Source organism: Salvelinus namaycush, unplaced genomic scaffold, assembly GCF_016432855.1.
Source record: "Salvelinus namaycush isolate Seneca unplaced genomic scaffold, SaNama_1.0 Scaffold13, whole genome shotgun sequence".
In the NCBI taxonomy this organism is placed as follows: Eukaryota; Metazoa; Chordata; class Actinopteri; order Salmoniformes; family Salmonidae; genus Salvelinus; species Salvelinus namaycush.
Genome location: NW_024058008.1, coordinates 620,896 through 647,743, shown reverse-complemented (window position 1 = coordinate 647,743; position 26,848 = coordinate 620,896). Strand labels below are relative to the sequence as shown.

General features: G+C 45.3%; 1 protein-coding gene across 1 annotated transcript in view; it reads right to left on the bottom strand.

Moving 5' to 3' along the window:
• LOC120036313 (dedicator of cytokinesis protein 3-like) overlaps nucleotides 1-26,848 on the bottom strand; it is a 296,634-nt gene that overhangs the window by 177,938 nt on the left and 91,848 nt on the right. The window contains exons 6-9 of the mRNA XM_038982785.1: nucleotides 14,685-14,833; nucleotides 6,032-6,116; nucleotides 1,604-1,645; nucleotides 1,202-1,359 (exon numbers count right to left, since the gene is read on the bottom strand). Coding sequence (XP_038838713.1) covers nucleotides 1,202-1,359; nucleotides 1,604-1,645; nucleotides 6,032-6,116; nucleotides 14,685-14,833 — 434 coding nt within the window. The remainder of the gene's footprint in view (nucleotides 1-1,201; nucleotides 1,360-1,603; nucleotides 1,646-6,031; nucleotides 6,117-14,684; nucleotides 14,834-26,848) is intronic.

Genomic DNA, 26,848 nt, shown 5'->3' with positions numbered 1-26,848 from the left:
AGACAGAGTACATGTTGTAGGATCAGAGACAGAGTACATGTTATAGGATCAGAGACAGAGTACATGTTGTAGGATCAGAGACAGAGTACATGTTGTCGGATCAGAGACAGAGTACATGTTGTCGGATCAGAGACATAGTCCATGTTATAGGATCATATACAGAGTACATGTTGTCGGATCAGAGACAGAGTACATGTTATAGGATCATATACAGAGTACATGTTGTCGGACCAGAGACATAGTACATGTTGTCGGATCAGAGACAGAGTACATGTTGTCGGATCAGAGACAGAGTACATGTTATAGGATCAGAGACAGAGTACATGTTGTCGGATCAGAGACAGAGTACATGTTGTCGGATCAGAGACAGATTACATGTTATAGGATCAGAGACAGAGTACATGTTGTCGGATCAGAGACAGAGTACATGTTATAGGATCAGAGACAGAGTTCCCTGACCTGACTGTATTACCACTCCATCCATCTGCTTGCCCTCCTTTAGGTCATACGGTATTGTGACTAGGTTAGTGGAGCTCCCCGAGCGGCACAGCTGTCTAAAGCACTGCATCTCAGTGCTACAGGCATCACTACGGACACCCTGGTTCAAATCCAGGCTGTATCACAACCGGCCGTGATTGGGGAGTCCCATAGGGCTGTGCACAATTGGCCGGTGTAGGCAGTCACTGTAAATATGAATTTGTTCTTAACTGACTTGCCTAGTTAAATAAATAAAGGTTAAATAAAGAAAGGTTAAAAATAAGCCCCATCCATTAACATTTTAGCACACTACTGTAGAAACTGTAGCAATCCCCCCACCTGATATGCTTGCTGTGTTAGCCCGCAGAGCTAAAGCCTAATGGTAGTTTATCAAACCAGCTACGTCACACACCTAGAAACAGGTCGTAGAGAGAGAAGGAGATGTCTCTGTGTCTTCTCCCGTTAAACAGACCCAAACCATTAGCATTATAGTAGCCTGTCTTTACCTGATGTGATTCCCCTCCCTGAGGTCGTAGAGAGAGAAGAAGATGTCTGTGTGTCTTCTCCCATGTTAAACAGACCCAAACCATTAGCATTATAGTAGCCTGTATTTACCTGATGTGATTCCCCTCCCTGAGGTCGTAGAGAGAGAAGAAGATGTCTGTGTGTCTTCTCCCATGTTAAACAGACCCAAACCATTAGCATTATAGTAGCCTGTATTTACCTGATGTGATTCCCCTCCCTGAGGTCGTAGAGAGAGAAGAAGATGTCTGTATCTTCGCCCAAGGTGTTGTAGGTGAAGCTCTTTAGGCTGATGAACAGGTGGTGAGGGACGGGGATACGACAGGGCTCTACACCGTGACCCCGACGCACACTGTCACCCTGTTGGGGATGAGACACGCAGCCCTGGAGGTTAGGTCTACTGTCGGCCATGCTGGGTCGTCATCATCATGAGTAGGGTTAACTGAGAGTCGGTATAATATCATGAGACGTGATAATAATCCACTTCATATCTGATGAACAATAAACGTTGGTTTATTAAACAAAAGTTCCACATTGTGATGGTAATCGTCATGCAGTACTGACAGTGTGTGATAGAAAGCAACTGCTGAGAGTAATGCTGTACCTGGGTTGTGCTTTGCTGGACACTGTGTCTGCTGGACAGATGCTGCAGCAACGAGAGAGAGAGATAGAAAGAGAGAGAGGCAGAGAGAGAGAGAGAGAGAGAGAGAGAGAGAGAGAGAGAGAGAGACGGAGACGGAGAGAGACAGAGACAGAGACAGAGACAGAGAGAGAGAGAGAGAGATACAGGGAGAGGCAGAGAGAGAGAGGCAGAGAGGGAGAGATAGAGAGAGAGAGAGGCAGAGAGAGATGCAGAGAGAGAGAGAGAGAGAGAGGCAGAGAGAGAGAGATAGAGACAGACAGAGAGAGAGAGACAGAGAGAGAGAGGCAGAGAGAGAGAGAGAGAGAGAGAGAGAGAGAGAGAGAGAGAGAGAGAGAGAGAGAGAGAGAGAGAGAGAGAGAGGCATAGAGAGAGACAGAGAGAGAGAGAGAGAGAGAGAGAGAGAGAGAGAGAGAGAGAGAGAGAGAGAGACATCCTCAGTTAGTAATGTGTCTAGTTTCAGCAGAACTAAGCTGTGGTTGGCTGCCATGGCTGTCTGTGGAGAACAGTGGAGCATTGTGGGTATGAGGCAGTACAAGACTTTAAAACAACAGTTCATAGTAGTGTGTTGAACAATGTCAGTATGGTATAAACCCAGGGGATAGGTAATGTATTATCTGTCAAAAATGTATCCTGTCTTCATAGAGCCAGACTGATATAAAGAGAGTCAAAGAGTGTCTGGCTGTCTCTCTGAGAGTGTTGAGAAAAGATCCGGAAGGAACTGCATCTGCCAAACAACTCCTTGCCTGCCGTGTTCCCCCCTACCCTTCCTCCCTCTACCTCCCTCCCTCCCTACCCTTCCTCCCTCTACCTCCCTCCCTCTCCCTCCCTCCCTCCCTCTACCTCCCTCCCTACCCTTCCTCCCTCTACCTCCCTCCCTACCCTCTCTACCCTCTACCATTAGGGGAGAGATCCAGGGTGAGAAGCTTCACACCCAACACCTCTGACCTCTACCCTCTCTGTCAGACCTGCCACTCTGCCATCTACCCTCTCTGTCAGACCTGCCACTCTGCCATCTACCCTCTCTGTCAGACCTGCTACTCTGCCCACTGCCATCTACCCTCTCTGTCAGACCTGCTACTCTGCCATCTACCCTCTCTGTCAGACCTGCCACTCTGCCATCTACCTCTACCCTCTCTGTCAGACCTGCCACTCTGCCATCTACCCTCTCTGTCAGACCTGCCACTCTGCCATCTACCTCTACCCTCTCTGTCAGACCCACCACTCTGCCATCTACCCTCTCTGTCAGACCCACCACTCTGCCATCTACCTCTACCCTCTCTGTCAGACCTGCCACTCTGCAATCTACATCTACCCTCTCTGTCAGACCTGCCACTCTGCCCACTGCCATCTACCCTCTCTGTCAGACCTGCCACTCTGCCCACTGCCATCTACCCTCTCTGTCAGACCTGCCACTCTGCCATCTACCCTCTCTGTAGGACCTGCCACCCTGCCATCTACATCTACCCTCTCTGTAGGACCTACCACTCTGCCATCTACCTCTACCCTCTCTGTAGGACCTACCACTCTGCCATCTACCCTCTCTGTCAGACCTGCCACTCTGCCATCTACCTCTACCCTGTCTTGGAGAGATCCAAGCTGACTGCCCATTAACACACCAAGCACAGAGCCAGGGCCAAGGCCACGCCAGACACTCTCATCAGACACCCTAATCATGTTGGCAATGCATCCCTCCTATTCCCTATTCCTATTCACCATTCCCCATTCCTATTCACCATTCCCCATTCATATTCACCATTCCCCATTCCTATTCACCATTCATATTCAACATTCCCCATTCCTATTCACCATTCCCCATTCCCTATTCCCCATTCATATTCACCATTCCCTATTCCCCATTCCTATTCACCAATCCCTATTCCCCATTGCTATTCACCATTCCCTATTCCCCATTGCTATTCACCATTCCATATCCCCATTCCTATTCACCATTCCCTATTCCCCATTGCTATTCACCATTCCCTATTCCCCATTCATATTCACCATTCCCTATTCCCCATTGCTATTCCCCATTCCTATTCACCATTCCCTATTCCCCATTGCTATTCACCATTCCCTATTCCCCATTGCTATTCACCAATCCCTATTCCCCATTCCTATTCACCATTCCCTATTCCCCATTGCTATTCACCATTCCCCATTACCCATTCATATTCACCATTCCCTATTCCCCATTGCTATTCCCAATTCCTATTCACCATTCCCTATTCCCCATTGCTATTCACCATTCCCTATTCCCCATTCCTATTCACCATTCCCTATTCCCCATTCCTATTCACCATTCCCCATTCCCTATTTACCATTCCCTATTCCCCATTCCTATTCCCCATTGCTATTCACCATTCCCTATTCCCCATTGCTATTCCCCATTACATTCCCAATACGTTGTTTGTGCTCCAGATATTCAGCTGGCTTAATGATTGACATGTTGAAACAAAGAAGCAATCATCTCTTTGCTTATTTTTGTTGCTGTGATGAAAACAAGCGGTCATTTATCAAAGCAAGATCTCTGACACCACCACTAGGCTTACGATACCTGCTCTGGATTAGTTGTTGTTATGGCTGCATTGAATTTAGATTCGTGTGCAAATCATCACATTTGAACACTAAATATCACAATTCTAAGCACAGCCAGGTTTCTGCATATTCCATACACCGACAACAGACATGACTCGTGTTTGACCATACACCCCCCCCCCCCCCCCCCCCCAATGTCCTGGATAAAGTCCCCATCTGGCCACCACCATCATGGCCACCTAATCATCCCTAGTTTCCAATTGGCTCATTCATCCCCCCTCCTCTCCCCTTGTAACAATTCCCCAGGTGGTTGTGTTCTCAGTTAACTTACCTGGTAAAATAAGATACATAAACACTCAGTCTGTCCAGCGGTACCTAGCATTCTGTATAACATTTACATGTTGTTAATTTAGCAGACGCTCTTATTCAAAGCGACTTAGTTCGTGAATTCAACTAAGTTAGTAGGAAAAAATTACCACATATTACCGTACAGTGGTCAGTGGTACCTAGCATTTTGTATACGTCTCTACAGTGGTCAGTGGTACCTAGCATTTTGTATACGTCTCTACAGTGGTCAGTGGTACCTAGCATTTTGTATACGTCTCTACAGTGGTCAGTGGTACCTAGCATTTTGTATACGTCTCTACAGTGGTCAGTGGTACCTAGCATTTTGTATACGTCTCTACAGTGGTCAGTGGTACCTAGCATTTTGTATACGTCTCTACAGTGGTCAGTGGTACCAACCATTTTGTATACGTCTCTACAGTGGTCAGTGGTACCTAGCATTTTGTATACGTCTCTACAGTGGTCAGTACCTAGCATTTTGTATACGTCTCTACAGTGGTCAGTGGTACCTAGCATTTTGTATACGTCTCTACAGTGGTCAGTACCTAGCATTTTGTATACGTCTCTACAGTGGTCAGTACCTAGCATTTTGTATACGTCTCTACAGTGGTCAGTGGTACCTAGCATTTTGTATACGTCTCTACAGTGGTCAGTGGTACCTAGCATTTTGTATACGTCTCTACAGTGGTCAGTACCTAGCATTTTGTATACGTCTCTACAGTGGTCAGTGGTACCAACCATTTTGTATACGTCTCTACAGTGGTCAGTGGTACCTAGCATTTTGTATACGTCTCTACAGTGGTCAGTGGTACCAACCATTTTGTATACGTCTCTACAGTGGTCAGTGGTACCAACCATTTTGTATACGTCTCTACAGTGGTCAGTGGTACCTAGCATTTTGTATACGTCTCTACAGTGGTCAGTACCTAGCATTTTGTATACGTCTCTACAGTGGTCAGTGGTACCAACCATTTTGTATACGTCTCTACAGTGGTCAGTGGTTCCTAGCATTTTGTATACGTCTCTACAGTGGTCAGTGGTACCTAGCATTTTGTATACGTCTCTACAGTGGTCAGTGGTACCTAGCATTTTGTATACGTCTCTACAGTGGTCAGTACCTAGCATTTTGTATACGTCTCTACAGTGGTCAGTGGTACCTAGCATTTTGTATACGTCTCTACAGTGGTCAGTGGTACCTAGCATTTTGTATACGTCTCTACAGTGGTCAGTGGTACCTAGCATTTTGTATACGTCTCTACAGTGGTCAGTACCTAGCATTTTGTATACGTCTCTACAGTGGTCAGTGGTACCAACCATTTTGTATACGTCTCTACAGTGGTCAGTGGTACCAACCATTTTGTATACGTCTCTACAGTGGTCAGTGGTACCTAGCATTTTGTATACGTCTCTACAGTGGTCAGTGGTACCAACCATTTTGTATACGTCTCTACAGTGGTCAGTGGTACCTAGCATTTTGTATACGTCTCTACAGTGGTCAGTGGTACCTACCATTTTGTATAAGTCTGAGACGCTGATCTGTTCTGCATCCACCATCTCAAACTCCTTCCTGGGTACGAGATCCAGGCCTAGGTGTCTGTTGAGTAGAGAGAGACAGAGACCGAGACCGAGACCGAGAGCGAGAGCGAGAGCGAGAGCGAGAGAGATAGATAGATAGATAGAGAGAGAGAGAGAGAGAGTGAGAGTGAGAGTGAGAGTGAGAGTGAGAGTGAGAGTGAGAGAGAGAGAGAGAGAGAGAGAGAGAGAGAGAGAGAGAGAGAGAGAGAGAGAGAGAGAGAACATGTTATGCTACTTTGTGACAATGTTCATAGCTGTCCAGCTTTCCCATACATTCAGAACATTGGTACAGTGATGCAGCAGTGAACAATACAATGTCATAACGTAACGTCTACTATATGATAACAGTATGACCAGCATCATAAGGTAGTCACCTGGAATGCATTTCAATTAACAGGTGTGCCATGATAAACGTTTGAGCCAATCAGTTGTGTTGTGACAATGTAGGGGTGGTATACAGAAGATAGCCCTATTTGGTAAAATACCAAATTCCTACTATGGCAAGAACAGCTCAAATAAGCAAAGAGAAACAACAGCCCATCATTACTTTAAGACATGAAGGTCAGTCAATCGCTATGATGAAACTGTCTCTCATGAGGACCGCCACAGGAAAGGAAGACCCAGAGTTACCTCTGCTGCAGAGGATAAATTAATTAGAGTTAACTGCACCTCAGATTGCAGCTCAAATAAATGCCTCAGAGTTCAAGTAACAGACACATCTCAACATCAACTGTCCAGAGGAGACTGCGTGAATCAGGCCTTCATGTATGAATTGCTGCAAAGAAACCACTACTAAAGGACACCAATAAGAAGAAGAGACTTGCTTGGGCCAAGAAACACGAGCAATGGACATTAGACCGGTGGAAATTTGTCCTTTGGTCTGATGAGTCCAAATGTGTGTCTTTGTGAGACACAGAGTAGGTGAACGGATGATCTCCGCATGTGTGGTTCCCACCGTGAAGCATGGAGGAGGAGGTGTGATGGTGTGGGGGAGCTTTGCTGGTGACACTGTCAGTGATTTATTTAGAACTCAAGGCACACTTAACCAGCATGGCTACCACAGCATTCTGCAGCGATACGCCATCCCATCTGGTTTGCGCTTAGTGGGACTGTCATCTGTTTTTCAACAGGACAATGACACGACACACCTCCAGGCTGTGTAAGGGCTATTTGACCAATAAGGAGAGTGATGGTGTGCTGCATCAGATGACCTGGCCCCCACAATCACCCGACCTCAACCCAATTGAGATGGTTTGGGATGAGTTGGACCACAGAGTGAAAGAAAAGCAGCCAACAAGTGCTCAGCATACGTGGGAACTACTTCAAGACTGTTGGAGAAGCATTCCAGGTGAAGTTTGTTGAGAGAATGCAAGATTGTGCAAAGCTGGAATCAAGGGAAAAGGTGGATACTTTAAAGAATATCAAATATATTTTGATTTATTTAACACTTTTCTGGTTACTACATGATTCCATATGTGTTATTTCATAGTTTTGATGTCTTCACTATTATTCTACAATGTAGAAAATAGTCAAATGAAAGAAAAACCCTTGTATGAGTAGGTGTGTCCAAACGTTTGACTGGTACTGTATGTATAATTAATTAACTACAGGTACCGTAGATGTGAGCGAAAATAGCTGTATGTAGCAGTATAAGTTTTGTTGTCCGTTAGTTAACGCCAATCAGGGTAGGTATGGCAGGGTAGTCTACTGAAACTGATATACCCCCCCCCCCCACCAAAGAAATTAATAAATAAAATTAACAGAATAATTGATACCACTGTTTACATCCATTCGTGTAGTTATCTTGTAAATAAACAGAGGGTCTGCTAGTAATTGAGAGCATTGCTATAGATGTCTGCCACTGTAGGTTTTCAAAGTGAGCTGACAAATAACAAATAGGGGCCTTTCTTTTCTGAGAAACCAGACAGATAAGCCAGGGGGATTTTCGTAGTAAACATGCCTTTAACAGCATTTTGTCTGTGAGGATACCAAAGAGGCTTATGGAGATTTCCCCAGCCAAGACCAACAATGAGTGCCAAGCTGGCTGTTGACATTACCTCGTGTGTGTGTGTGTGTGTGTGTGTGTGTGTGTGTGTGTGTGTGTGTGTGTGTGTGTGTGTGTGTGTGTGTGTGTGTGTGCACACTCACTACACACTCACTCAGTCACTACACTCACTAAACACTCAATACACACTCACTACACACTCAACACATACTCAATACACACTCAATACATAATGAGTGTGTAGTGAGTGTGTAATGAGTATGTATTGAGTGTGTAGTGAGTGTTGAATATTACCTACAGTATTACCTACAGTCACTACAGTATTACCTACAGTATTACCTACAGTCACTACAGTATTACCTACAGCATTACCTACAGTCACTACAGTATTACCTACAGCATTACCTACAGTCACTACAGTATTACCTACAGTATTACCTACAGTCACTACAGTATTACCTACAGTATTACCTACAGTCACTACAGTATTACCCACAGTATTACCTACAGTCACTACAGTATTACCCACAGTATTACCTACAGTCACTACAGTATTACCTACAGTATTACCTACAGTCACTACAGTATTACCTACAGCATTACCTACAGTCACTACAGTATTACCTACAGTATTACCTACAGTCACTACAGTATTACCTACAGTCACTACAGCATTACCTACAGTCACTACAGTATTACCTACAGTATCACCTACAGTCACTACAGTATTACCTACAGTATTACCTACAGTCACTACAGTATTACCTACAGTATTACCTACAGTCACTACAGTATTACCTACAGTATTACCTACAGTCACTACAGTATTACCTACAGTATCACCTACAGTCACTACAGTATTACCTACAGTATCACCTACAGTCACTACAGTATTACCTACAGTATTACCTACAGTCACTACAGTATTACCTACAGTATTACCTACAGTCACTACAGTATTACCTACAGTATTACCTACAGTCACTACAGCATTACCTACAGTATTACCTACAGTCTCCACATTATTACCTACATTACCTACATTATTACCTACAGTCACTACAGTATTGCCTACAGTCACTACAGTATAACATACAGTCACTACAGTATTACCTACAGTCACTACAGTGTTACATACAGTATTACATACAGTCACTACAGTATTACCTACAGTATTGCATACAGTCACTACAGTATTACCTACAGTCACTACAGTATTACCTACAGTCACTACAGTATTACCTACAGTCACTACAGTATTACCTACAGTCACTACAGTATTACCTACAGTCACTACAGTATTACCTACAGTATTACCTACAGTCACTACAGTATTACCTACAGTATTACCTACAGTCTCTACAGTATTACCTACAGTATTAGCTACAGTCTCTACAGTATTACCTACAGTATTACCTACAGTCACTACAGTATTACCTACAGTCCCTACAATATTACATACAGTCTCACAGTATTACCTACAGTATTACCTACAGTCATTACAGTATTACCTACAGTCACTACAGTATTACCTACAGTATTACCTACAGTCACTACAGTATTACCTACATTATTACCTACAGTCACTATAGCATTATCTACAGTCACTACAGTATTACCTACATTATTACCTACAGTCACTACAGTATTACCTACAGTCACTTAAGCAATAAGGCCCGAGGGGGTGTGGTATATGGCCAATATACCACGGTTAAGGGCTGTTCTTAAGCACGACGCAATGCAGAGTGCCTGGATACACCAACCCCCTGAGGTGCCTTATTGCTACTATAAATTGGTTACCAACGTAATAAGAGCAGTATAAATAAATGTTTTGGCATACCAGTGGTATACGGTCTGATGTACCACCCAGTTCATACAGTCACTACAGTATTACCCACAGTCACCACAGTGTTACCTACAGTCACTACAGCATTACCTACAGTCACTACAGTATTACCTACAGTCACCACACTATTACCCACAGTCACCACAGTGTTACCTACAGTCATTACAGCATTGCCTACATTATTACCTACAGTCTCTACAGTATTACCTACAGTATTGCCTACAGTCACTACAGTATTACCTACAGTCACTACAGTATTACCTACAGTATTGCCTACAGTCACTACAGTGTTACCTACAGTCACTACAGTATTACCTACAGTCACTACAGTATTACCTACAGTATTGCCTACAGTCACTACAGCATTACCTACAGTCACTACATCATTACCTACAGTCACTACAGCATTACCTACAGTCACTACAGTATTACCTACAGTCACTACAGTATTACCTACAGTATTACCTACAGTCACTACAGTATTACCTACAGTCACTACAGTATTACCTACAGTCACTACAGCATTACCTACAGTCACTACAGCATTACCTACAGTCACTACAGTATTACCTACAGTCACTACAGTATTACCTACAGGCACTACAGCATTACCTACAGTCACTACAGCATTACCTACAGTATTACCTACAGTCCCTACATCATTACCTACAGTCACTACAGTATTACCTACAGTATTGCCTACAGTCACTACAGCATTACCTACAGTCACTACAGCATTACCTACAGTCACTACAGTATTACCTACAGTCACTACAGCATTACCTACAGTCACTACATTATTACCTACAGTATTACCTACAGTCACTACAGCATTACCTACAGTCACTACAGTATTACCTACAGTCACTACAGTATTACCTACAGTTATACCTACAGTCACTACAGTATTACCTACAGTCACTACAGCATTACCTACAGATCTACAGATCTACTTCCGGCGCCGACCGAGATGGTCGCCTCGCTTCGCGTTCCTTGGAAAATATGCAGTATTTTGTTTTTTTATGTGTTATTCCTTACATTGGTACCCCAGGTAATCTTAGGTTTCATTACATACAGTCGGGAGGAACTACTGAATATAAGAGCAACGTCAACTCACCACCGTTACAACCAGGAATATGACTTTCCCGAAACGGATCCAGTGTTTTGCCTTCCACCCAATACAATGGATCTGATCCCAGCCGGCGACCCTATGCGACGCCGTGAAAGGGGCAAACGTAGCGGTCTCCTGGTCAGGCTTCGGAGACGGGCACATCGCGCTCCACTCCCTAGCATACTACTCGCCAATGTCCAGTCTCTTGACAATAAGGTTGATGAAATCCGAGCAAGGGTAACATTCCAGAGAGACATCAGAGATTGTAACGTTCTCTGCTTCACGGAAACATGGCTAACTCAAGAGACGCTAACGGAGTCGGTGCAGCCAGCTGGTTTCTTCACGCATCGCGCCGACAGAAACATACATCTTTCTGGTAAGAAGAGGGGCGGGGGTGTATGCCTTATGATTAACGAGACGTGGTGTGATCATAACAACATACAGGAACTCAAGTCATTCTGTTCACCTGATCTAGAATTCCTCACAATCAAATGTCGACCGCATTATCTACCAAGGGAATTCTCTTCGATTATAATCACAGCCGTATATATTCCCCCCCAAGCAGACACATCGATGGCCCTGAACAAACTTTATCTGACTCTTTGTAAACTGGAAACCACACACCCTGAGGCTGCATTCATCGTAGCTGGGGATTTTAACAAGGCTAATCTGAAAACAAAACTCCCTAAATTCTATCAGCATATCGATTGTGCTACCAGGGCTGGTAAAACCTTGGATCATTGTTATACTAACTTCCGCGACGCATATAAGGCCCTCCCCCGCCCTCCTTTCGGAAAAGCTGACCACGACTCCATTTTGTTGCTTCCAGCCTATAAACAGAAACTAAAACAACAAGCTCCCTCGCTCAGGTCTGTTCAACGCTGGTCCGACCAATCTGATTCCACGCTTCAAGACTGCTTCGATCACGCGGATTGGAATATATTCCGCATTGCTTCGAACAACAATATTGACGAATACGCTGATTCGGTGAGCGAGTTCATTAGAAAGTGCATTGACGATGTCGTACCCACAGCAACGATTAAAACATTCCCAAACCAGAAACCGTGGATTGACGGCAGCATTCGCGTGAAACTGAAAGCGCGAACCACTGCTTTTAACCAGGGAAAGGTGACCGGAAACATGACCGAATACAAACAGTGTAGCTATTCTCTCCGCAAGGCAATCAAACAAGCTAAGTCCCAGTATAGAGACAAAATAGAGTCGCAATTCAACAGCTCAGACACAAGAGGTATGTGGCAGGGTCTACAGTCAATCACGGATTACAAAAAGAAAACCAGCCCCGTCGCGGACCAGGATGTCTTGCTCCCAGACAGACTAAATAACTTTTTTGCTCGCTTTGAGGACAATACAGTGCCACTGACACGGCCCGCTACAAAAACCTGCGGGCTCTCCTTCACTGCAGCCGAGGTGAGTAAAACATTTAAACGTGTTAACCCTCGCAAGGCTGCAGGCCCAGACGGCATTCCCAGCCGCGTCCTCAGAGCATGCGCAGACCAGCTGGCTGGTGTGTTTACGGACATATTCAATCAATCCTTATCCCAGTCTGCTGTTCCCACATGCTTCAAGAGGGCCACCATTGTTCCTGTTCCCAAGAAAGCTAAGGTAACTGAGCTAAACGACTACCGCCCCGTAGCACTCACTTCCGTCATCATGAAGTGCTTTGAGAGACTAGTCAAGGACCATATCACCTCCACCCTACCGGACACCCTAGACCCACTCCAATTTGCTTACCGACCCAATAGGTCCACAGACCACGCAATCGCAACCACACTGCACACTGCCGTAACCCATCTGGACAAGAGGAATACCTATGTGAGAATGCTGTTCATCGACTACAGCTCAGCATTTAACACCATAGTACCCTCCAAACTCGTCATCAAGCTCGAGACCCTGGGTCTCGACCCCGCCCTGTGCAACTGGGTCCTGGACTTCCTGACGGGCCGCCCCCAGGTGGTGAGGGTAGGTAACAACATCTCCACCCCGCTGATCCTCAACACTGGGGCCCCACAAGGGTGCGTTCTGAGCCCTCTCCTGTACTCCCTGTTCACCCACGACTGCGTGGCCATGCACGCCTCCAACTCAATCATCAAGTTTGCGGATGACACTACAGTGGTAGGCTTGATTACCAACAACGACGAGACGGCCTACAGGGAGGAGGTGAGGGCCCTCGGAGTGTGGTGTCAGAAAAATAACCTCACACTCAACGTCAACAAAACAAAGGAGATGATTGTGGACTTCAGGAAACAGCAGAGGGAGCACCCCCCTATCCACATCGACGGGACAGTAGTGGAGAAGGTGGAAAGTTTTAAGTTCCTCGGTGTACACATCACGGACAAACTGAATTGGTCCACCCACACAGACAGCGTTGTGAAGAAGGCGCAGCAGCGCCTCTTCAACCTCAGGAGGCTGAAGAAATTCGGCTTGTCACCAAAAGCACTCACAAACTTCTACAGATGCACAATCGAGAGCATCCTGTCGGGCTGTATCACCGCCTGGTACGGCAACTGCTCCGCCCACAACCGTAAGGCTCTCCAGAGGGTAGTGAGGTCTGCACAACGCATCACCGGGGGCAAACTACCTGCCCTCCAGGACACCTACACCACCCGATGTCACAGGAAGGCCATAAAGATCATCAAGGACAACAACCACCCAAGCCACTGCCTGTTCACCCCGCTATCATCCAGAAGGCGAGGTCAGTACAGGTGCATCAAAGCAGGGACCGAGAGACTGACAAACAGCTTCTATCTCAAGGCCATCAGACTGTTAAACAGCCACCACTAACATTTAGCGGCCGCTGCCAACATACTGACTCAACTCCAGCCACTTTAATAATTGGAATTGATGGAAATTATGTAAAAATGTATCACTAGCCACTTTAAACAATGCCACTTAATATAATGTTTACATACCATACATTACTCATCTCATATGTATATGTATATACTGTACTCTATATCATCTACTGCATCTTGCCATCTTTATGTAATACATGTATCACTAGCCACTTTAAACTATGCCACTTTATGTTTACATACCCTACATTACTCATCTCATATGTATATACTGTACTCTATACCATCTACTGCATCTTGCCTATGCCGTTCTGTACCATCACTCATTCATATATCTTTATGTACATATTCTTTATCCCTTTACACTTGTGTGTATAAGGTAGTAGTTGTGGAATTGTTAGGTTAGATTACTTGTTGGTTATTACTGCATTGTCGGAACTAGAAGCACAAGCATTTCGCTACACTCGCATTAACATCTGCTAACCATGTGTATGTGACAAATAAAATTTGATTTGATTTGATTTATTACCTACATTCACTACAGTATTACCTACAGTCACTACAGTATTACCTACAGTCACTACAGTATTACCTACAGTCACTACAGTATTACCTACAGTCACTACAGTATTACCTACAGTCACTACAGTATTACCTACAGTCACTACAGTATTATCTACAGTATTACCTACAGTCACTACAGTATTACCTACAGTATTACCTACAGTCACTACAGTATTACCAAGTCACTACAGTATGACCTACAGTCACTACAGTATAACAGAAGGGTACATGATGGTAAGTGAACTCACTCGTTGCCCCAGTCCAGGCGGACTGTGATGTGTTTCTTGACATCTCTGAACTGATCCTGGGTCAGGTGACCAGACAGCATCTGTCTCCGAAGGTCAAACAGCTCATTCATCACGTGACGCAACTTGTAGAACAAGTCCACCTTGTGTTTCTATAGGAGGTGAGAGAGAATGAGAGAGAGAGAGAGAAAGAGAGAGAGAGAGAGAGAGAGAGAGAAAGAGAAAGAGAGAGAGAGAGAGAGAGAGAGAGAGAGAGAGAGAGAGAGAGAGAGAGAGAGAGAGAGAGAGAGAGAGAGAGAGAGAGAGAGAGAGAGAGAGAAAGATTAATTACTTGACACATTGGAAAGAACTAACAAAAAAACTGAGCAAACTAGAATGCTATTTGGCCCTAAACAGAGAGTACACAGTGGCAGAATACCTGACAACTGTGACTGACCCAAACTTAAGGAAAGCTTTGACTATGTACAGACTCAGTGAGCATAGCCTTGCTATTGAGAAAGGCCGCCGTAGGCAGACATGGCTCTCAAGAGAAGACAGGCTATGTGCACACTGCCCACAAAATGAGGTGGAAACTGAGCTGCACTTCCTAACCTCCTGCCCAATGTATGACCATATTAGAGAGACATATTTCCCTCAGATCACACAGATCCACAAAGAATTCGAAAACAAATCCAATTTTGATAAACTCCCATATCTACTGGGTGAAATTCCACAGTGTGCCATCACAGCAGCAAGATTTGTGACCTGTTGCCACAAGAAAAGGGCAACCAGTGAAGAACAAACACCATTGTAAATACAACCCATATTTATGCTTATTTATTTTCCCTTGTGTACTTTAACCATTTGTACATTGTATCTATATAATATGACATTTGTAATGTCTTTATTGTTTTGAAACTTCTGTATGTGTAATGTTTACTGTTAATTTTTATTGTTTATTTCACTTTTGTATATTATCTACCTCACTTGCTTTGGCAATGTTAACACATGTTTCCCATGCCAATAAAGCCCCTTGAATTGAATTGAATTGAAAGAGAGAGAGAAAGAGAGAGAGAGAGAGAGAGAGAGAGAGAGGGGGGAGAGAGAGAGAGAGAATGAGAAAGAGAGAGAGAGAGAGAGAGAGAATGAGAAAGAGAGAGAGAGAGAGAGAGAGAGAGAGAGAGAGAGAGAGAGAGAGAGAGAGAGAATGAGAATGAGAATGAGAATGAGAATGAGAATGAGAATGAGAATGAGAAAGAGAGAGAGAGAGAGAGAGAGAGAGAGAGAGAGAGAGAGAGAGAGAGAGAGAGAGAGAGAGAGAGAGAGAGAGAGAGAGAGAGAGAGAGAGAGACAAATAAATAAAAACAGAAACACTAAACGTACTTCAACAAATAAGGCACTCATTTAGAAACACAATTGCCTTCTAACCTGCATCAACCATTATCAGTCAGTCAGTCAGGAGACAGCAGGCCTGGCTAACCTGCATCAACCAGCATCAGTCAGTCAGTCAGGAGACAGCAGGCTTGGCTAACCTGCATCAACCAGCATCAGTCAGTCAGTCAGGAGACAGCAGGCCTGGCTAACCAGCATCAACCAGCATCAACCAGCATCAACCAGCATCAGTCAGAAGACAGCATGCCTGGCTAACCTGTGTCAACCAGCATCAGTCAGTCAGTCAGGAGACAGCAGGCCTGGCTAACCTGCATCAACCAGCATCAGTCAGTCAGTCAGGAGACAGCAGGCCTGGCTAACCTGCATCAACCATCATCAGTCAGTCAGTCAGGAGACAGCAGGCCTGGTTAACCTGCATCAGTCAGTCAGGAGACAGCAGGCCTGGCTAACCTGCATCAACCAGCATTAGTCAGTCAGTCAGGAGACAGCAGGCCTGGCTAACCTGCATCAACCAGCATCAGTCAGTCAGTCAGGAGACAGCAGGCCTGGCTAACCTGTGTCAACCAGCATCAGTCAGTCAGTCAGGAGACAGCAGGCCTGGCTAACCTAAGTCAACCAGCATCAGTCAGTCAGTCAGTCAGGAGACAGCAGGCCTGGCTAACCTAAGTCAACCAGCATCAGTCAGTCAGTCAGGAGACAGCAGGCCTGGCTAACCTGCATCAGTCAGTCAGTCAGTCAGGAGACATAATTCCTGGCCTACATTATGAGTTTCTATGAAACAGCCTATGTAAGTTTATACGTGAGTTCCGTTCGTAGGCAGTAAAATACATGTTGAAGGTGTGTAGTCATTGCCTACCTCTGTCGATTATTAGAACAAAACACGGACAGAAAAATAAGCTCATTTTCCTGAAAGGCCAGTTCCTCCAGAATGCATAAAGTCCATTGAATTATTGTCAGTATGGAGGTAGGTTATAGACAGGTCTGATGTCCTGGAGCAGAGGCGTCACAAACGGTATTAGATATTTCTGGTATTTTATTAAGATCCTTATTAGCTGTTGCAAAAGCAGCAGCTACTCTTCCTGGGGTCCACACAGAACATGAAACATTAATACAGAACGTTAATAGACAAAAACAGCTCAAGTACAGAACTACATCATTTTTTAAAAGGTACACTACTGTACATATCAACACATACACACAAACTATCCAGGTCCAATAGGGGAGAGGCATTGTGCTGTGAGGTGTTGCTTTATCTGTTTTTTTGAAACCAGGTTTGCTGTTTATTTGAACAATATGAGATGGAAGGAAGTCCCATGCAATAATGGCTCTATATAATACTGTACGTTTTCTTGAATTTGTTCTGGATTTGGGGATTGTGAAAAGACCCCTGGTGGCATGTCTGGTGGGATAAGTGTGTGTGTCAGAGCTGTGTGTAAGTTGACTACGCAAACAATTAGGGATTTTCAAAAGATTCATGTTTCTTATAAAAAGAAGAAGTGATGCAGTCATTCTCTCCTCAACTCTCAGCCAAGAGAGACTGGCATGCATAGTATTTATATCAGCCCTCTGATTACAATTAAGAGCAAAACGTGGCGCTCTGTTCTGGGCCAGCTGCAGCTGAACTAGGTCCATATGACTGGACAATAATCAAGACAAGATAAAACTAGAGCCTGAAGGCTTGCTTTGTGGAGTGTGGTATCAAAAAAAACCAGTGCGTCTCTTTACAACAGACAGATCTCTCCCCATCTTTACAACCATTGAATCTATATGTTTTGACCAAGACTGTTTACAATCTGAGGTAGCGCCAAGTAATTTAGTCTCCTCCTCAACTTGTTTAACAGCCACACCATTTAAATGGCACCCTATTCCCTACATAGTGCACTATTCAGAGGGGTTTGGGTTAAATGCAAAAGACACATTTCAGTTGAATGCATTCAGCTGTACAACTGACTAGGTATCCCCCGTTTCCCTTTGACCAGAGCCCTTAGGACCAATAGGAAATAGGGGGCCAGCTGTTTTAACGCTAGTGTCCTGGACCAGAGCCCATCTGGTAGGGTCAGTGATAAGGACTTGGCAGGAACCACACATCCTATCACAGTTACAGCATGCCACCTAGGATTATCACACTTATACAGGAATCCAGGTGAGCACAACATACACATAGGCAGGCAGTCTAACGTGCAGGCACACACACACACACACACACACACACACACACACACACATACACATACACACACACACACACACACACACACACACACACACACACACACACACACACACACACACACACACACACAGTCTTGTACAGCTAACCTTGTGAGGATGCACAATTCAGTCCCATTCAAAATCCTCTTTTGCCTAACCCCTAACCCTAACCCTGCCCCGTACTCCTACCCTTACCCTAACCCTAACCTTAACTCAAAAACCTAACCTTAACCCTAAAACTAACCCTAGCTCCTAACCCTAACCTGTAACGTAATTCTAACCCTAATTATAACCTTAACCTTAAACCCCCTAGAAATAGCATTTGACCTCGCCCAGTTGGTCCAATTTTTTGTTTGTTTACTATTATTAATAGTAAAACACATGCACACACACACAAAGGTAGTCACGTCACACACACCAAAACTAACTATATTTGATTATTATGAAATAATAAGCCAACAGGGTAATTGTTACTAATTGGTGTCATAGACATAAAAGCATATCTCTTTTACCAGCTTGATCCATAGACATATATAGTGTATAGGCTTTGATAACAAACCTAGTTGAACATCAATGATGGAGCTAGACAGGAGGACCATTCATGATGGAGCTAGACAGGATGACCATCCATGAATGAACTAGACAGGAGGACCATCCATGATGGAGCTAGACAGGAGGACCATTCATGATGGAGCTAGACAGGAGGACCATTCATGATGGAGCTAGACAGGAGGACCATTTATGATGGAGCTAGACAGGAGGACCATTCATGATGGAGCTAGACAGGAGGACCATCCATGATGGAGCTAGACAGGAGGACCATTCATGATGGAGCTAGACAGGAGGACCATCCATGGTGTAGCTAGACAGGAGGACCATTCATGATGGAGCTAGACAGGATGACCATCCATGAATGAACTAGACAGGAGGACCATCCATGATGGAGCTAGACAGGAGGACCATTCATGATGGAGCTAGACAGGAGGACCATCCATGATGGAGCTAGACAGGAGGACCATTCATGATGGAGCTAGACAGGAGGACCATTTATGATGTAGCTAGACAGGAAGACCATCCATTATGGAGGTAGACTGGAGGACAATCCATGATGGAGCTAGACAGGAGGACCATCCATGGAGCTAGACAGGATGACCATCCATGATGGAGCTAGACAGGAGGACCATCCATGATGGAACTAGACAGGAGGACCATCCATGATGGAGCTAGACAGGAGGACCATTCATGATGTAGCTAGACAGGAGGACCATCCATGGTGGAGCTAGACAGGAGGACCATCCATGATGGAGCTAGACAGGATGACCATCCATGATGGAACTAGACAGGAGGACCATTTATGATGTAGCTAGACAGGAGGACCATCCATGATGGAACTAGACAGGAGGACCATTTATGATGGAGCTAGACAGGAGGACCATTTATGATGTAGCTAGACAGGAAGACCATCCATGATGTAGCTAGACAGGAGGACCATCCATGATGGAACTAGACAGGAGGACCATCCATTATGGAGCTAGACAGGAGGACCATTTATGATGGAACTAGACAGGAGGACCATCCATGGAGCTAGACAGGAGGACCATCCATGATGGAGCTAGACAGGAGGACCATCCATGATGGAACTAGACAGGAGGACCATTTATGATGGAGCTAGACAGGAGGACCATTTATGATGTAGCTAGACAGGAAGACCATCCATGATGTAGCTAGACTGGAGGACAATCCATGATGGAGCTAGACAGGAGGACCATCCATGGAGCTAGACAGGATGACCATTCATGATGGAGCTAGACAGGAGGACCATCCATGATGGAGCTAGACAGGAGGACCATCCATGGAGCTAGACAGGAGGACCATCCATGATGGAGCTAGACAGGAGGACCATCCATGATGGAGCTAGACAGGAGGACCATTCATGATGGAGCTAGACAGGAGGACCATTCATGATGGAACTAGACAGGAGGACCATTCATGATGGAGCTAGACAGGAGGACCATCCATGATGGAACTAGACAGGAGGACCATCCATGATGGAGCTAGACAGGAGGACCATTCATGATGGAGCTAGACAGGAGGACCATCCATGATGGAGCTAGACAGGAGGACCATTCATGATGTAGCTAGACAGGAGGACCATCCATGATGGAGCTAGACAGGAGGACCATTTATGATGTAGCTAGACAGGAGGACCATCCATGATGTAGCTAGACTGGAGGACAATCCATGATGGAGCTAGACAGGAGGACCATCCATGGAGCTAGACAGGATGACCATTCATGATGGAGCTAGACAGGAGGACCATCCATGATGGAGCTAGACAGGAGGACCATTCATGATGGAGCTAGACAGGAGGACCATTCATGATGTAGCTAGACAGGAAGACCATTTATGATGTAGCTAGACAGGAAGACCATCCATGATGTAGCTAGACTGGAGGACAATCCATGATGGAGCTAGACAGGAGGACCATCCATGGAGCTAGACAGGATGACCATCCATGATGGAGCTAGACAGGAGGACCATTCATGATGGAGCTAGACAGGAGGACCATTTATGATGTAGCTAGACAGGAGGACCATTTATGATGTAGCTAGACAGGAAGACCATCCATGATGTAGCTAGACTGGAGGACAATCCATGATGGAGCTAGACAGGAGGACCATCCATGATGGAGCTAGACAGGAGGACCATCCATGATGGAGCTAGACAGGATGACCATCCATGATGGAGCTAGACAGGAGGACCATTCATGATGGAGCTAGACAGGAGGACCATCCATGATGTAGCCAGACAGGAGGACCATTCATGATGTAGCCAGACAGGAAGACCATCCATGATGGAGCTAGACAGGAGGACCATTCATGAAGTAGCTAGACAGGAAGACCATCCATGATGTAGCTAGACAGGAGGACCATCCATTATGGAGGTAGACTGGATGACAAATCATGATGGAGCTAGACAGGAGGACAATTCATGATGGAGCTAGACAGGAGGACCATCCATGATGGAGGTAGACAGGAGGACCATCCATGATGGAGCTAGACAGGAGGACCATCCATGGAGCTAGACTGGAGGACCATCAAAGATGAAGGTAGACAGTTACTGAAGTCGATGAAGATAATCAACTATAAGCTATTAACAGTGAGACTTTATTTTAGTAATCACAGTTATTAGATTAGATGAGTTTAGTAGTCACATGCACAGGTGTGATGCGCAGATGTAATCACAGGGTACAGTGATATTCTTATGCTCCGGTCTCCAACAGTGCACGTAAAACAAAAAAGAGAGAAGTGAATTAGACAATAATGAATCGAGAATGAGACAAGGGGTTGGGGCGGGTGGGGGGCTAGTCAGCAGCCTGAAGGTCTGGAGGTAGAAGCAATTGGCCAGTCCGACAGTTTTTGCCATGATACTCCTACAGTACCTGTGTCTGCGTGATGGAAGCGAGGAGAACAGGCAGTGGCTTGCGTGGATGAGGTCCTTGATGAACTTCTTGGCCTTCCTGCGACACCTGGTGTTGTAGGTGTCATGGAGGGCATGTAGTGTGCAGCCAATGGTGCATTCGGCTGAGCGTACCACCCTCTGTAACGCCTTGCGGTCAGCGGCAGCACTGGCGGATTTAGCTATAGGCGACAAGGGCAGCCGTCCAGGGCGGCATCCTGCCCGGGGCGGTCCGCACCAAAAAATTATCGTAATGGTGACCTTTGCATCACTCATTTGCACGTCACGTCAACGATATCATGTCACCGTGCGGGACTGTGGGTCAATTAACCTTGTCGGAGTGGGCGCCCTGATTCTAGTTTGTGTGCTAGGCAGGCTACTGCATGGGAAGGTCTCCCACTCAGAAGTACGAGATGGGAGGGGGGCGGGGGTAGGTTGACTTCCCCACTGGAAGTACGAGATGGAGAGGGAGGCGGGGGTAGGTTGACTTCCCCACTGGAAGTCCGAGGTAGGGGGAGCGGGGGTAGGTTGACTTCCCCACTGAAAGTCCGAGGTAGGGGGAGCGGGGGTAGGTTGACTTCCCCACTGGAAGTCCGAGGTAGGGGGAGCGGGGGTAGGTTGACTTCCCCACTGGAAGTCCGAGGTAGGGGGGCGGGGGTAGGTTGACTTCCCCACTGGAAGCCCGAGGTAGGGGGCGGGGGTAGGTTGACTTCCCCACTGGAAGCCCGAGGTAGGGGGGCGGGGGTAGGTTGACTTCCCCACTGGAAGCCCGAGGTAGGGGCGGGGGTAGGTTGACTTCCCCACTGGAAGCCCGAGGTAGGGGGGCGGGGGTAGGTTGACTTCCCCACTGGAAGTCCGAGGTAGGGGGGCGGGGGTAGGTTGACTTCCCCACTGGAAGCCCGAGGTAGGGGGCGGGGGTAGGTTGACTTCCCCACTGGAAGCCCGAGGTAGGGGGGCGGGGGTAGGTTGACTTCCCCACTGGAAGCCCGAGGTAGGGGGCGGGGGTAGGTTGACTTCCCCACTGGAAGCCCGAGGTAGGGGGGCGGGGGTAGGTTGACTTCCCCACTGGAAGTCCGAGGTAGGGGGGCGGGGGTAGGTTTACTTCCCCACTGGAAGTCCGAGGTAGGGGGAGCGGGGAATTCTATCAAATAGCGCACCTCTAACTTTGTACAATACTAACGCAATTAGTAAAATCAGTCACACTATGAAATGCTACCAAATAAACCAGAATTCCTTCATAAAACTGTGAATATATGGTTTCACAGACATATTGCTGCATTATTTTCTGGTATGTGCGAAGTCGTTAAGAATAATATTAAACCAGTCTACACACCACCAAGGTGAACTGGTTTAGTCTTGACTCTTGGTTGATAGTGTTGGGGGATGGGTAATGTAGTCTTGACTCTTGGTTGACAGTGTTGGGGGATGGGTAATGTAGTCTTAACTCTTGGTTGATAGTGTTGGGGGATGGGTAATGTATTGATGCTCGAGTGCCAAATCAACACAAATTTGTTTCTATTTTGTCTTTGTTACTTCTTTTTAATATTTATGAGTCTTATTTACGTATATATATTTTTTATAGTTTTAAATGTTATGATTATTTATTTGTCTTTGTTACCTTTTTGTATTTTTATATTTATATCGTTTTAAATGTTATGATTATATATTTGTGTCGTTCCAAATGTCTGAATAAAAATGACAGTTAGTGCAGAATGTTCCCCCAGGGAGCCATACAAGCTAGAACCACCACTGAGTGGCGGTGGAGTTGCCTTACTAGGCCATGATGCAGCCCGACAGTATGCTCTCGATGGTGTTCCTGTAGAACACTGTGAGGGCCTTAGGAGACATGCCGCAATTCTTCCCTCTCCTGAGGTTGAAGAGTCTCTGCCGTGCCTTCTTCACCACAGTGTCCCTGTGGTTTGACCATTGCAGCTCATCAGGGATGTGTACATCGAGGACCTTGAAGTTTTTGACCGTCTCCCCAGCGGCCCCGTTGATGAAGATGGCGGGGCGTGCCCAACCTGGTTCCTCCTGAAGTCCACAATCAGCTCCTTTGATTTGCTGACGTTGTCCAAAAGGTGTGTAGCAGTGGTCAACTATAGAGTTCCGACGAGTTGGACAGTAAATGTGAAGATAGTAACTGGGATGGACCTCAAATTACTTTTGTTAAAGTCCCAAACGGACAATGAACGCTGCCTCCGGTTTGTTCAAGCCTCCAAAGAAGATGTTTGAGAGAATTTTGGTGTAGGCCTGGGGCGGGATTTACATAGTGTCATGACGTGGCCCTTTCTGGGTATAGAGCTTGGCAACCCCATTTCTCTCCCTCTTACACTCAGGTTCTGTTATCTCAGGTCGTAAATTCCTGGAGGAGACGCTCTCTCCTCCTGGCCATGCAGTATAGAGAGAGTTTCACAGTAGAACTAAGGAACTTCTTCTAAATCACAGAACTTGAGAGCTGAACAATATCCATGTTTTGGAGAATGTGTAAACGGTCGGTGGAGAAGCCAGCTGCGACCCGGTCCGTTTTGTTTCATGTTTGTGACCTCATTAAAGACAATACAGCAACATTACCGTAACTTTGTTTATACAGGTGCCTCCATTATGAGGTTTGCGTCTAATTATTGTATAAAATGAATGAGTAAAGATGAAACTATTTGTGAAATGATGTAATGATATTAATGTGAGAGAATTGTATTCCCTTTAAAGTTTAACTAAGTCATTGGCCCGCCCCCGTGAGCACAGACATTGATCTGGCTCATGGAACAGCCCTTTTCCACTGTTACGAATAAAACCCCCACCTGAAACAATCCTCTTGAGATCACGCGTACCTCGGTCAGCTGAGGGGGCAAAGGTTTGAGTAGAGACCACAAAAACCTCAGTCTAAGCTAAGGTTGTAATGGTTGATGAATTCCTAACCATACCACGTGGAGCATTGGCTACACGGTGGGAAATGGTTAAACTCTGAGACTATCGATCCTGACAGAAGAAGAGCAATCTTAGATACTAATTACTAGTCTGCAGCTAGAAATTATGTACTATGGTATGCGAAGACTGACAACCGCCGAAACATCTATTCTACAAGAACATTTCTGAATGGTACTCTGAAGTGTCCATTCTAACCACGAAGGACTTCAGGGAAGCAGAGAGAGACGCTCGGATGAACTCTCCAACAGAAAGACGGACGATTCCAACAGAGATCACGACGACACACTGAGCGTAAATATATATTGATTGCAAATATTCCAGAATGAGTGAGCGTTCATGTGCAAAGGATTAGCATTTCCGTTAAAATAATTATCAACTGTGTAGTGACTCTTTTGTTTTTCCCGCCCTTCTCAGTCCACACCCACTTCCCTTTGTCCACCAAGCCGCCATATCGGCTTAGCCCACTAGGGAACCTCCCCTATCATTTCCTTGTAACCATTTCTACCGTTTGTTTGTTTATGCATTTCTGTGATCATTTAGTTAGTTAGTAAATAAAAGACAATTGGTGTATGGATGATTCATAGTAAAGGCTGTGTTCGTGCAGATAACCAACAATTTACGAAGTTTGGAATGAGACTAACGTGAGGCAAAATAATAATTAATTAATTAGAAGACTAATTGATCAGATATTAAAATATCTGAAGAGTTATATTAGGAAAATTATAACTTTGGAATTTGAAGATCTTCCTTGGTGCCCCGACTTCCTAGTTAACTACATTTACATGATTAGTTTGATGTGATAAAATAACAGTCTTCATTTTAATGAGCCCAAAAACACGACAACAGCCATGGCAATAATCCCTGAGAATTCTCTCGGAAGGTAAAAAGGGTGACATTTGATGAAGTCGGGAGAGCAGAAGCTCGCAAGTCCCTGTATTTTTTCCCCGTCACACCACTTGATTTTGGTCATAAAGTAAATGCCATTGCCTTTTTTCATGCCAGAGAGAGCCTGCTTCCTATCAGCTCAATGAACTGTAAACCCCATTGGTTGTATATAGTCCGATTGGATATTGAAGGATCTGATGTCCCTCTGGAAGGAGATCCTCGCTCTGAGTTCGTCAAGTTTATTAATTAATGGTCTAACGTTGGTGAGTATTATGCTTGGTAATGGAGGACGGGTTGCCCGGCGTCTTAATCTCACTAAGACCCCTCCACGTCTGCCTCTCCGTCATGCGTCTTCGTTTCCGTCTCTCCGGTATGACTCACCAAAGAGGCTGGACCATTGTTCCTTCGTCTCCGGGAATTCAGGAAGGTCGGATGGACGTTGAGTACACAGGCTACCATGTTCACCTTGCCAATACAGGACAAGGAGTGTCAATACGAGGTCCTTAGTGTACAGCAGAAAGTAGTACGCTATGTTGTCTGTTTTATATTCAATTAATGTTTTTCTAAGTTTTATTTGTCCTGGTTTTAGATTTTTGTTTGTGTTTGTACTGTCAAAATCACAATTGTTCATAGAGTAACAACAAAATTGGATGTTCTGAGTCCATGTCAATGGTTAAATCACATCAGAATAATATCTTTTTTGGGGGCGGCGAGTGAAGAATGTGCCGTCTAATGTGCCGGTCTAGCGATGGTTCTGTACTGCTGCTGCTAATCTCACGGCAAAGTTTACGAATAACAAATAATAGATATAAATTATACACTTCTGCCTACTTTGTCGTCAACATTTCATTGAGAAAGTATTTCTGTCAGCACACGAGACGGTTATCAACTGGCTTCACACGGACTGATAGACAAACGCACCACACAGACGGTTATCACATCAACTGGCTTCACACGGACTGATAGACAAACGCACCACACAGACAGTTATCACATCAACTGGCTTCACACGGACTGATAGACAAACGTACGCACCACACAGACAGACACGGGAAATATTGCTGGAAATGAATTGGTAGATATTGTGTTAGGTTTGGCTTTTTTAAGCCAATAGGTGGCTGACGTTGGGGTGGGATAATGTCAGTGTTGCGTTCATTAGATAGTAGTTGGGAGCTTGCGGTGTCAAATTCCATGTACTTTCAGAATTGTTCGGTGAACTACTCATAGGTGTGCTGCGAGCTACTGGTAACTCACCATCGACCTGCTGGAGACCGCTGGTGTGTAGCCAAAACACATCATCACACAATCTAGGCACA